The following is a 13,061-nucleotide window of genomic DNA, read 5'->3' as shown; positions in this document are numbered from 1 at the left end:
TGAAAAGATTGTGATGATACAATGATTAATTACTTTTTCTCAGATATTCAATATTCTGTAAAAATTTATCTTGGGACTTCAGTGTCTCCTGCCTGATTTAAATTCAGATGCAGGCTTATTTTTTAGAAAAGGGTGAATAATATACCATTTTACATTTTTTTTTATTTCATGCAAATGGTTACCAGCAAGGCAATAAAGCCTCAAAACACTGTATGATTTAGATATATAGCAGTGTGTTTCCCTGCCAATGTAAAGCCAAGGCATGCATTTTCTATCCTAGCAGTTGTGTGCTAATGGAGGGAATGAGCACCATTCTGTTCAGCAGCTGCACTCTGTAATGTGTGGACATTCCACCACTATGTGCCAGCTCTCTAATCATAGGAAAAAATATATTTAAAGCTTGGTTGTAAGGTCTGCTCCTAGGCTTGGCCTTCTTTTATGTCATTTGAGCCAAATAAAACTGGAACAGCAGAAGAAGAGTTAACTGCATTCAGTTTGCCAGCTATGTGCTAGTAGTAAAACAGTGAGCACCTTCCTCTAAGCACAGCAATTCTTTTGCCATACAGTCGTGATAAAATTATCTGTAAAAGCACAAGCAAGTTTTTCTCCTAGAAGAGCTGTGGCTTAGCCATGCACTAAAGTACAGTCATAGTAATGACAGTTCACTATGGGAGCAGTCACGATGTCATGCTGTCCCTCTCCCTGAACTCATTAGTTACATGTGTAGATGCTGAGGGTTTAAAGACAATTCTGAAAGAGGATGTCAGCAGCATAAACATAGAATCATAGTATCAAAGAATCATAGAATATCAAGTTGGAAGGGACCTCCAGGATCATTTGATGCAACCTTTCTAGACAAAGCATGACTTAATCTACATGTCCCAGCACCCTGTCCAGCTGAATCTTAAAAGTGTCGACTGATGGGGCTGTCCACCACTTCCCTGGAGAGACTATTCCAATGGCTGATTGTTCTCATTGTGAAAATTTTTTCCACTTGTGTCCAGTTGGAATATCCCCAGGACTAATGTGTGCCCATTCCGCCTTTTCCATGTGACTCCTTGTACAAAGGGAGTTTACATAGCTTCCATAGCCACCCTTTAAATACTGGAACAAACCAGAGAATAAGTAAGACCTTTTCCAGTGATGCAATACTAACAATCAGGGAAAAAACATTTCCTAATTTTAAGATTAAGATTTAAGATACCAAGTCCAAAAGTGCTCTTCATGCAGCAAAAACTCAGAGACGTGGGGTCTACCACTCTCCCTGACAATGTAGCCATGATTGCCATGCAGCATGACAATCCTCCCCCAGTAGGAACTGGTAATGTCTAATACGAATTTTAGTGATCTCATAGCAACAGTGAGTCTCGTTGCTGTCATTAGTGAGTGAAGAAACACAAACGTGCAGTATAGGCTCATAGAATTACACAAATCAATAATATTTTCAAACTGTTGTGACTATTCATTTAATGGAATAAGGAAGAAATATAGATCATTCTTGCTTCAAAAGCACGCCTGTCATCCTTTTGACCACAACAGCAGGTCAAACTGCTTACAGCACTTGGATATTACTTGTCTGGGAGCAGGCTTTTAACTGAAGTGCTGCTGGTCCATCTATCCTATTAATTTTTTGCTGGCTGAGATCTGAGCACCCCCATCTCTCTCAGAAATCATACTAGATTTATCTTTAGATGAGGAAAGACAGATCAGTTCTCAAGTCTGAGACGTAAAGCTGTGACTAATCTAATATTAATTGTTATGTTGATAAATGTACGTTTGGTAATTGATAAAATATCAGCTAAACCAGAGTTCATGATCTCAGCAGAGCAAGAGATAAATGGTGCAGCCCTTGCTACACCATTGGTGTGATGTGGATGGAATTTAAAAAACAGTACTTACACAGTATGTTGTGTGTATGCTTTGTGTCAACTCAGTTAGAAAGTCACATAAGTAACTGTGATGGTCAGCACATGATTCTAACTCAACAGAGAAATACTGGCAATGATAATGTTAGATAGGATTCAATAAGAGAAAATACATTTTCTAAACAGGTTAAGAACTTCAGTGTTTAAAACCATTTTGGAGAAGATTAAATAACCATTTTGGAGTAGATTAAATACCCATAAGAAACCCATGGGAAACAAAAGACTTTTCCATGAGTTTTCCAGTGGCAAGGCACAAGGTACCTGTCAACATTTATATGAATTATTATGAGTAATATATGGTACTTGGCTGTCATTAAAGTAAGCAAGCAACAGTATATCCTAAAACCAATTAAGTGGTATTAGAATACTGGGAATTGAGAAAAACAAGTTGCTTTAAGCTCTGTGTCATCAATGGAGTTGCTCAGCTTCAGCAGTAGAAAGAATGCAAGCACTCATTACAGTTATAAAAAGTGTAAGGCTTGAGTAGGAGGTGAGCTAGATGATTTTTAAGGAAAAACAATCCCTAAACTCAGAAAGCATCTGTTTGACTGGATTTTATGTGCCCTGTAATGGATCATGTGCACTGCCTTCTGCTCGCTTTGTTCAGTGTGCATTTGTGTTACAGTTGGAGTTTATTCTACTAATTGCTCTTCAGTTCCCCTTCCAGTAATGCAAAGGGGAAAAAGTTCATGCATGTTTTCACTCACATCCTTAGGTACCGCGTGCTTAGAAGAACATTTGCTGTCTTTGATCTAGGCAAGGTATTGGCCCATTTCTGTCCGGTTGCGGTGCCAAGGGATTTCAGCCCAAACCTAGACCTGACACAGCCCTGTGAAACGAGACTGGCAAGGCTCAGATGAGCCTGCCCTTGGTGCAAGTTTTATGTGGCTGCAGAGTAAACAGTGTTGCAAATTCAGCTTATGATGGAAGTAAGTCGGCTCCAGAGAAGGGTACACTTAGATTTGGTTTCAGTGTATAGCTCACCGGGTAGGCTCCCACTGTGGAGGGGAAGCAGTGGGACCTTCAGGAACATACCCTGGAGGCAGGAAGCATGGCGCAGATGGAGCTCTCCAAGGGAAACATTCAGCCTGTGTAGTGGCAGCTTCAGCTCAGCAGCCCAAACCTTCCTCTGGACTTAGAACAGGCTTTCGCTTCAGTACCAGCTTGGAACGGCAAAGGGTGGCCCCAGGCCGGAGTGGGCTGCCGGGCTGCAGCATGCTGAAGCACTGGGCCTGGAAAAAGGTCTGTCCTTACACAGGCTCTGAAGTCTCCTTGCCTTGAAAATAAGTCAGTTAAGCACGGACTGGCGGCAGAAATGTCCTCCCCCAGCCCCTCTACGGGTGTCGGGAAGGACGAGGTGACTGTCAGCATCCCTTTGGAAGGAACGAGATAAATAGATGCCTATCCTTCAACGGTTTCAGCTGGTTTAAACATCTCACCGATCAGGTGAGCCAAGCCCACTATAAAAGCCCTTTATTTTTTTTATCAGCCCATCCATAACTCTTTCTTTCATTCTCCTGCTCCCAAGCTCAGGAGGAGAGCAGTGCCTGCGTGAAGGCGCACCCCTCAGCCATCACGGCACGCCGGCAGCCCCCGGCAGGGTCCCGCTCTCCTCCTCCGCCTGGCTCCGAGCCGCCTTATGGCGGACGGGGAGGGGATGAATGGGGAAATCCGAACACCCGCCGGCGGGAGTCGCTCGCCTCAGCCAGTGCTGGGGGCGGCTCGGCTGCGGCAGCCCCGCCTGCCCGGCACCGGAGGAGTTAAGCTGCCGGCGGGGAGGGGGTTAAGCGCCTGGCAGCGGCGGCTGCCGCCACTCGGCTCCGCGCCGCTCTCCGCGCCGGAGCCGTTACAGCGGGAAGATGGCGACGGAGGGCGCGAGCAGCGAGCCGAGCTCTGGCGGGCAGGACGACTCGGCGGCCACGGCAGCGGTAACAGGCTTGCCGGGAGGGGAGGGGGTCGACCCAGCCGAGGCGAGGATAGCTGCCTGGCGGGTGAGATGAAGCGGCGCCTGGAGACCTGCCTTTCCTGCTCCGAACCTCCGCCCTCCTTCTCCCCCGGGGCGGGACGGGACTCGGCTGTGGCGGGACCGGCATCCGAGCCCCATCCCGCCCCGAGGATGAAGAGAGAGGGACGTGGGGTCTACCTCCCCGCTGGCCTCCTTATTACCCTCAGCTGGGGGCGGCGGGTTCTCTCCCCATTGTTCCTTCCCGCTGCCCCGGCGTGCGCCGCCTGGGAGGGGGCACGGAGCGGGGTCTGCTTCCCGGTCTCGCCTCCCTCACGCCCACCCGCCTTTTCCCGCTGCTTGCCGCGGCGACGGTGGCTGAGCCCGGTCTTTGCGGGCGGGCTGAGGTGGTGACAGCGGTCGCGGCGGTGGGACCTGTCAGACCCCAGCCGGGGGGAATGTTGATCTTCAACCTTTTGATGGGCCCGCGAGGAGCTTGTTCTTTCCTTCCTTTCCCCCTTGTGGCGTTCTGGGCGCTGGGGCAGCGTCTTTTCCCCTGCTGTTCCCGCCCAGACCGCCGGTGTGTGGAGACCTACGGGGGGGGGGGGTTCTAGCTCCCCGCTTAAAATAGATGCAAAAGCCGAGCAGAATCCGCGCTCCCTGCGTGTTTGCCCGACGGGTGGGTGAGGCGCCTGCAGAGGTGGAGGGATTGCGGTGTGGTGTTAGCCGTTCAAACGGTGTCGGGCGGCGGCTGCCCTTGACCGAGGCGGGCAGCAGAGTCAACCCCCTCGGGCCGCCCGCACCGGTGGCGGGCCCCCAGCTCCTCACCCCAGCTGTGGCAGAGCCCTAGGATCCGCAGCCCCCCTCTAACACAGGCGCGGAGCGATCAGACCCACCCGGGCACCGATAGGGGCGAAGCAGCCCGTATCAGTCGCCTGATTGGCAGCCGTCGTGAGAGTGCTGCGAGTGCTCGACGTGCAAAGTTTAGGGCAGTAAAACTACAGTGGTATACGTCTTGCTTGGCATCGTTTCTGGAGGTGATGGCCCCAGAAGGAAGGAGATACTAGTATCTATGAAACTGAGGTTATTGCTGGCCTTTTTTTCTTATTATTTTATTTTTTTTTCAAACAGGCATTAATTCTTATGTGAAACCCTGTTCCAGCTGTGCACTTACAACTTCTGCAGTGTTGTGGAAATTGAGTTGTACTTAAATAAGTAAACCTCATTCAGTGAATATTTATAACATCACTGTCTTTTAAAACAATGACATAACCATAATAAAAATAAATATGATTCATAAAAAGACTAATGCTTTAGAGCCATAATTTTGAGTAAGATATATTTATGCTAAATTCTTTAGTATACTCACATTATTACTTCCTTAGGTTTCAGATTGAAAAACTCAAACAAGTAGCTCATAATCAAGTAGCACACCAATATTGTCCTGTTAGGCAGTGCAGCCTAAGCCACACATGCAATTTATTGTTCTCACAGTAGAAGGTAGGAGTGATAGCTCCACACTGCTTTTAAATATGTTTTTAAAACTGAAGAGGTGCTAGGAAATAACCTGTGTGTTGCTCCCTAACAAAAGTAATGGCTTAAGCGATAATGAGGTATTTATTAAGATATTACTTTAATTTGCCTTCAGTCATTAAATATTTAATATTCCTTTTAACCTTTTTTTTCCTTGCCATTACAAATGTTGTATTGTTGATTTCATTTTATCTCTTATACAGGAAAGTAAAAAGAACTACTCTATATAATGAAAAGATTTAAAAAATGTAATTATACAATACTGCAATACTCCTTTTGAAGGGTTAGTATGAAAAGCTTATTTTCTGTCTTTAATCTCAAGATACAGAATTACAAATTGAATCATCATGCTTACTTTTAAGATGATAATAAGCCTCCAGGTGACTGTCTTGTAAGTCACGCTAAACTGCAGATTAGAACAAAATACTGGTTTTGGTACAGTTTCAGTTTTTTTTTCTTTTTTCTTTTTCCTTCAGTTATCAGAATTCTGATTGCAGAAATGTTGCAGTAAAAACCTGCAAGAATAGTGTTTGTAATAGTAATACTTTAGTGTGTAGATTTCATGGCATAAGCAGGACATGTGTAACACAGGATGGTACAGTAGGGTTTCTTGGTACTGAATGCTGTTATTACATCTTGGTACACTCAGTAAAAAAAAAATTTAAAAAAAACTTTTTTTTTTTTTTCCCTGCTTTTAGAAGCACTGTAGAAAAGTTCCTCCCTCTGTCCTTTTTTTACATTCACCAGGGAATTTGACTGAAAAAGCCTGGACTGTTCTGTAGTCTGTTACATTTAGAAGCAGAGCTGATAATCTTGTCATTCTGAGTTTCCTTAGATGAAGCACAGCATTTGGTAAGCCCACCACTTCTTTCCAACAAAATCCTGGTATTTTTATCATGGTAAGGATGACAAGGGAAAATGGCAGGGGAGTGGTTCTGGTCCTTTTTCATACCTGCACAGCTTGATTTCACTGAAGCAGTGAAATTGTGTTGATGCAATTTGGACTAGTATTGAGAGAAAACATATGCGTGTATTTTAAAATGTCTTTGAATGACTTCCATCTGCATAATGTCTATCAATAATGATTATATAATAGCAAGAAATAATCCAATTTGACAGTCTTTTTGCTGAAACGTTGAACATCAGTCTGCTGCACCTAGAGGGCTAGCTTGTCACACAGCTTCATTGTAGTTTTAACAAAGCCTATGAAAAGCCTATTTTTGCTATTGAAATAGCAAACGTGAAGTTTGCTAAAATGATTCAGTAAAATTTCTGGGTTTGGTTTTGCTGACCAGTGATCAAAAGCATAAACATTGTTTTTCTCTGAAAGAGAGTACCTTTTGCTGTCTGTAAAGCTGTACATCTAGGGGATACTGGTAGAGTGAAAACTTGACTCCTGTAGAGTAGGGATTTTGCTACTTCATCAGTTAAAATTTCGTTAAGAATAGTATGTGCATACCCAAAAGGATCAGTCTGGGTTGTTGTGGGTAACATAACCGTACCAAAAAGTTGCACTACAGAGAAAACTGTCAATATTAAAAAAAATAAAAAGATAAATGGAGACAAATTCCATGACATTTTGTGGTGACATTGTGTAGATTTTATGCTCAGCTCAGTACATCCGCTATCTATTGATCTGCAGGAATGTTTATAGCAGAACTGCCATTCTGGTCAATATTGTGAAATGTTAAATAATGGTTTGGTCAAATCAATTATGCAGGCTGATTTAGATCAGTTGGTTTTCCAACTGATTCCAATAGATTCTTTCCTGAAAAATATTGCAGGCAGCAAAATGAGACACAACCCTTCAAGAGCAAACACTATGTCTCTTATTAGGGATTATATCCTGGAAAATGGTCACTTGCAAAACTTGGGTTAACTACCACTGTCCTCGTCTGAGTACAAGTTCTCAGTGTAGCATTATTATTCAGAGAAGTTATTTTCATCTAGTCAGATTTGCAATGCTGATGTGATGTTTCAACATGTAGGTGAGATGCAGAGCACAGTTCTGTCCAGTTTAGTCCCGTTGCTCCTCTGTGATGAGAGATAGGTTTTGATCTCTTGATCCATCTGGCAGTGGTACACTTCAGACCTCTCTTCTGCTTCCTTTCCCCCTAGTTCGGACTACAGCATTGCCTTTTCTGTGCCTTCTACTTCACATCCTGCAGCATGGCCTCTCTTTGTTGTGAAGGTTTCGGGGGATAAGAGTAAGCCACTGAACATAGTCCACTTTGTAAATGTCCCTTTCTCTTCCACATGGGGACTTGTTCACAATGTCTGACAATAAAAAGTGAAGTGCAGAGAAGCAATGCTATGAGCCGGATGTATGGAAGTATATGGAGGTGAAAATCCTTAGGAGGCAGTATGTCCTGTTTTTTTCCAACCTGCTGTGACTTTATTTGTATAAGCATCGCTTTGGCCTCAGAGATGATATGACAGGATAGGAACAGAGATGGACATTGGGATGGGAGCAACAGAGCTTGGGAAGACAACAGTTTGAGGTTTGTCACCCAAGACAGGGATCAGTTGATTGACAATTCCTGTGTAATCCTTGAATATGTAAGCAGGAAGGTGTCAAGTAGGCTTAGGAAAGAGGTACTGCCTCTATGGTATGTGAACTAATGCTTTCTTGGGCATTGATTTTTGGTTCTATTGTAGGACCGAGTAAGGTGTAAAAGATAGCTTCTGGAAAACTTCTAAAGATAGCTTCGAAAGTGTGTACCTGTACCTGGATCTAATAATGTACTGATTGCCTTGGAAGTGACTTATCTGAGGGTGACTTTTTGAATAGACATTACCTGTTAGGTGTTTAAACTTGGTTATTGAAGGGTTGTGGGCCTAGATCCATACAGAGGACTTAGTTACCTAACTTGCACTGAAATAAAAAAATTACTAAGTTACCTTTGTGGTTGTTAATAGATTGCAAGCATGTTTTAACAGCTGTGACAGTATCTGGGTGTATGTAAAGGTCAGTATCTTACTAATTTTGGAGGGGTTGGGGGCTGTGTTTTCTTATTTCCAAAATAAATATTCCAGTTTTGAGGTATATTTATGGTTACTGTGGAAGCTGTTAAAATTTTTGCAGTTAGCTCAAGCCAAAAAAAACCCCCACAGCAACTAAACAAAACCTCCCCCATACCTTTTAAAGAAAACCATTGAAAAACCCAGAAAGCAATGGAGCTGTGCTTGGAAAAAAGGATGTCAGAAAAAGCAGGTAACTTCATGTGATGAACAATCCAATAAAAGTAATCGAGCTAATGGATGGGCATAATTAAATGTATGTACAGTCCCCTCATGATCCCTCGGATATGACTGTATGAAATTTATGTAAGTCTTGGATATTAACATCAGATGATAACTCTCTTCAGCAAGAAACTTGGCCTTAGGTGACATACGAGTTCCACAGCATTGCTTTTTGCTTGAAAGATTTTTCTGTGCCTTCGTATTTGTTCTTGTTGCCAAAACATTCCTATAGGTCACATCTTCTTAAGTACATCTTGGGTAGGGTGGGAAATAGACATGTGTTTTTGCATTAGGTAATTTCTGGAAAAGCATGGCTTTAACAGGTGCTTACCCTGGTTTCAGGCTAAAGAACAAACCTTCCACAGCCAAAGCAATAAATTGTGGGTTTCCATGAAGTATTCACAAATACTGTATGGATGTTATAACTACTTCTTTTAACACTTTTTCCATTTTCAGAGTGTTCTTTATTAGAAAAGGGTTAGGATTTATTTGACCACATATCCATGTTTATGTTGAGCTAGGTCTTGAAACTTCCTTTTATAGTTGGTGGAGTGAAGCAAGTGGTTAGAAGGAATAAAGTCTTTCTACGAACGGGTTTCTGAGCTTCTCTGGTTTTGAGTGATTTAGGCAGCTGACTCTTGGAGGTATGGGTGGGGTTCAAGGCACTTAAATTTATGTGTCTGCATGTATGCACAGTGTTTAATATCCTATTACTTTCAGGGAAGCTGTGACTAAATAGTTCTAGTGGCTGGTTAGCTGAATAGTTGACTGTTTTGACTGGGCTGATCTGTTGGAAATAAAGGGACATTAGGTACCTTGCTTACATAGCTCACACCTACCTTTAGGTGTCTTAGTCCGTCTTGAGGGCTTCCTTTACTGGTTGTATATCCCTGCTGGACTCCTGCTACCCGTCCAGATGGCATGGATGATTCTCCTAAATCCTCTGCCATATCTTCCTGTCCCCAAAAGATATCTCTGATCCCTTAGACATTTTAAATCACACTAGATACTTACATGTAGTAGGCAACTACTAATAGAATTAGGCAACTAAATAGAATTAATCAAAACAGATCTTTTATATTTTGTCAGATGAGTTGTATCTGGGGGATATATTCAGTGTTGTAAAACATGAATCAGGGTTATGTTTCCTTGGTGTAATTTTTCCATAGATGTGAGGCCTCATGATGTTAAAAGTTTACTTTGTATAGCCTAATAAGTAGTAGCAAACATTTTATTTTTAGAATCTCATCTTGGAAGTCTGCTTTGTGAATCCTCAAGAGGATTGTTGTATTTAATGGAACTCAATATAGAATATGCAACAAATGTAGATATGTACCTTTCCCTTCCCTGAAAGGGCTTTTTTTTACAGCTTTTCCATATGTATTTCCTATACACCATTTTTATACTCCTTTCCCCATCCCTGTCTTTTGACTTCAGCCCTCAATTATGCTCCACGGGTTTTTTTCCCAGTTCCTGGGTTTCCATCTCCATCTGTAAAAAGGCTGTGTAGCTGCTTTCTGAGGAGGAAGGCAGTTGTTTTCCATGGTCTTTAAGGTTAATCTGCAGCTAAGATGCTTTTGCTTCTGTTCTGCTTAAGAAATATATGAAGCTGTGTCTTTTATACTTTACCTATTCAGACTTCTGCTGAAGACAGCAGAGTTTGTAACAGCTGCTGTGATAGCACAATGAACAGTGCTTTTAGTTCATGAAGTTGCCAGTACTGCCAGTACTATACCAGTACTAGCAATTGGTTTGGGTCAGCAAAATCAAAGTATTGACACTGCCACTCCCCCACAAGATATATTTTTTTTTCTTTTTGAATCCTAAAGATTTTAACCATCTTTGCTCTAAATAGCTATGCTATGTTCCCCTGCCTCTTCTTTACCTTGCAATTTCATCCTCTTACTGTCTTTTCCAGAGATGATGGAGGTGGAAAAATGTCTGTCTGCTTTGATCACTCCTGTCCCAAGTCATTCTTCTCTTGTTCAGAAGAGCTGGTTTTGTCTTCTTTTTGGTTCACGGTAGACCTTCTTTTAATCTTTAGCAATGCAGGTTATCATTTTGCCCGTACTCTTTTTGCGATGCCTCCACAGGTAGTTGAATGAGTTTTAGCTAATTAGCTGTTTGTTCTATTGTCAGTGCACTTGCTGCCAGGCAACACACCCCCCTCATAAAACTGATCTGAAAAATAACATGTGGAGGCTTAGATACACAGAGGACTGAAGTTGTAGTCTTTTTCACGTTCTTTATTCTTATAAATCAAATAAACCAGACACTTTAAAATCCAAAAGTGGTAGAGGGAAAAAATAATTCTCTTATGCTTTGGTTGTGTATGCCAAGTGTCACCCTGGGGCAAAATATTAATATATCCCTGTTATGAAACCAGTATAATGGATGACTCTGTTACATAGTTGTTAAGTTGTTGGTTAAATTGTTACAGCATGGCACTTTACCAGAGGTATTGTAGCTAAACCCCAGATGACATATAAGCCATGAGCTACTAATGCAGTCTGTAGTTTTTCTGGCCATCTTAAGACTTATTGCTCCAGTGGAAGATATTATGAAGATTACTTTTTAAAATTTAAACAAGTTTTCTCTGTAACTTAGGCAAACAGTTCTCCATCTGAAATAACTATTTCGGGCAAACCTGCCATGGCTGACATCTTGATCCCCAGAAGGTGGCAGGGAATGTTTAAGAGGAAGGATACTTTTATTTCATCATATGCTTTATCAAATCAAATCTTAAAAATATTTTTAAAATTGTGCTGGAAAGTATATTAAATCTTTATGCATTTTGGTCCACTTAGGGTAAGCTACATTGGAGCTCCATAAGCACTGATTGAGAGATGTGCATGGCGGGAAGGTGTGGTAGCTTCTTCAGCAACTGCCATGCACGCTCTGCCCTGTGTGAGGGGATTCGAGGTTGCTTATCCATAGTGAACAAACCAAAGGTGTCCTTAATGTTCTGGAATAAAGTGGTCATTCCAGTTTGGGAATTTGTTGGTTAAAGAATGATTAGAAAGCCTCAGTGGGCATAAATTTATTCCTAAACAAGACTTGAAAAAATGGTGGACTTCTCTTTCATCCTAAAAGCTTTTAAATTCTTTATTTCAGTTTTTCTGCTTGTGTCTTGTTTCTGGTTGATTTTGGACATCAGTTTGGGGGAATTCTTTGTATGTACGTGAAGACATGTCTGACAGAGTTTGTGCATAGAGAATGTGGGTAATAATAGATTATGTTTTCTGTGCTTAATAAATCAGAAGGCATCAAACATGTAGCTGATGTCAGGCTGACAGCAAAGCTGGTGGTTCTTCAAAAGCTGTGTAGTTGTGCTGTGAAATGTTGTGGATGCTAATGTGACATAGAGATTCAAAAAGCAATGGGACAATTTCACAACAGGTATGTCAGCCAAGAGCTACTACATGAAAAAACACAATTTCTGGCTCGAAGGTGTATAGGTTGAAAATTGCTGGAGGCTGGGAGAGTATTTCTGGGCAGCATCGTTATGTTTGTCTTGCTCTGGTACTGATTTCAAAGCATCCATTGTTGGCTGCTTTTAGAGACAGGATGCTCAGATAAATGGGGTTTTAGTCTGATGTGCTAGAACTGTTTGTATACTAAGTGGTTTTGGTAGTTCTTATTTCCAGTTCTTGAAGTGAAAATATAAAACCTAAGTTGTGTGTCTTATTTTTATGACTATTTACATTTTTATTTGTTTATATCAAACTAGAAATTGACAGAGTACTTTTAATTGCTTGTTATTGCTGTCTTTTCATGTTTCTTAGTTCAGGGTGTGTACTTGAGCAAAATTAGCTTTAATTGCTTGATCAGGTGCTTAGTTAAAAAAGCTCATCACTGCATCGCATATGTTGAAGAATGCCTTTTTTTTCATTAAGAATGTAAGTGTTTTCATTTATGTCTTGTGGAAGACTGCAGAAATGAGAATTTTCACCTGTGATCTACAATCAGTCTTTTGGCAAAAGAGTTGCTCTGTGATATACATTTTGCCAAGCTGGGTTTACTGACTTGGAAAAGAGCAGGATCACGTTTCTTGCACTGTATTTTTCTTTGTCCCTGTCTATCAGAAAACTTGGGTGCTTTTTTTGTCAGAGGAGGCAAACATATTTTAGAAAGGGAAAATAATGTATTGGTTAAACACCTGAACAAAGACTTTAAAGACTTTTGTTGAATGTTGTGTTTTACAATGTTGAATGTTGTGTTTTACCTGTTTTCTGTGTCGTTTGGAAAAAATATCCCTTCATCATTTTCTATCCAAACAATGGAGACAGTGTTTCTTTATTGTAAAGGAAGTTATATGAATAAATCAATTGCTGTCCTTAAGCTATTTAGATATTAAATGGTTCAAGAAAGATAGTGGAAAGGTGGGTCCTGTTATCTGACTGAATTAAATTTAGTAG

At 41.7% G+C, this 13,061-nt stretch overlaps 1 protein-coding gene across 9 annotated transcripts in view; it reads left to right on the top strand.

Moving 5' to 3' along the window:
• The first annotated feature begins 3,695 nt into the window (after positions 1-3,695).
• CTTNBP2 (cortactin binding protein 2) overlaps positions 3,696-13,061 on the top strand; it is an 86,131-nt gene continuing 76,765 nt past the window's right edge. For 7 of the 9 annotated variants that reach the window (XR_009963037.1, XR_009963038.1, XM_062609626.1 and 4 more), the window contains exon 1: positions 3,696-3,853. Coding sequence is in view for 5 of the 9 variants with exons in the window: in XM_062609626.1 (XP_062465610.1) it covers positions 3,785-3,853 (69 nt within the window). In the remaining 4 variants the exon portion in view is untranslated. Of the gene's footprint in view, positions 3,854-4,777; positions 4,951-6,149; positions 6,253-13,061 lie in introns of those variants that run through there. The other 2 variants (XM_062609628.1, XM_062609629.1) reach the window with 2 other exon arrangements.

This window comes from Pezoporus occidentalis, unplaced genomic scaffold (genome assembly GCF_034315485.1).
Source record: "Pezoporus occidentalis ecotype Australia unplaced genomic scaffold, CSIRO_AGI_Poc_V1 ctg14, whole genome shotgun sequence".
In the NCBI taxonomy this organism is placed as follows: Eukaryota; Metazoa; Chordata; class Aves; order Psittaciformes; family Psittacidae; genus Pezoporus; species Pezoporus occidentalis.
Note: the sequence above shows the minus strand (reverse complement) of the source record. Positions and strands in the feature narration are given on the sequence as shown.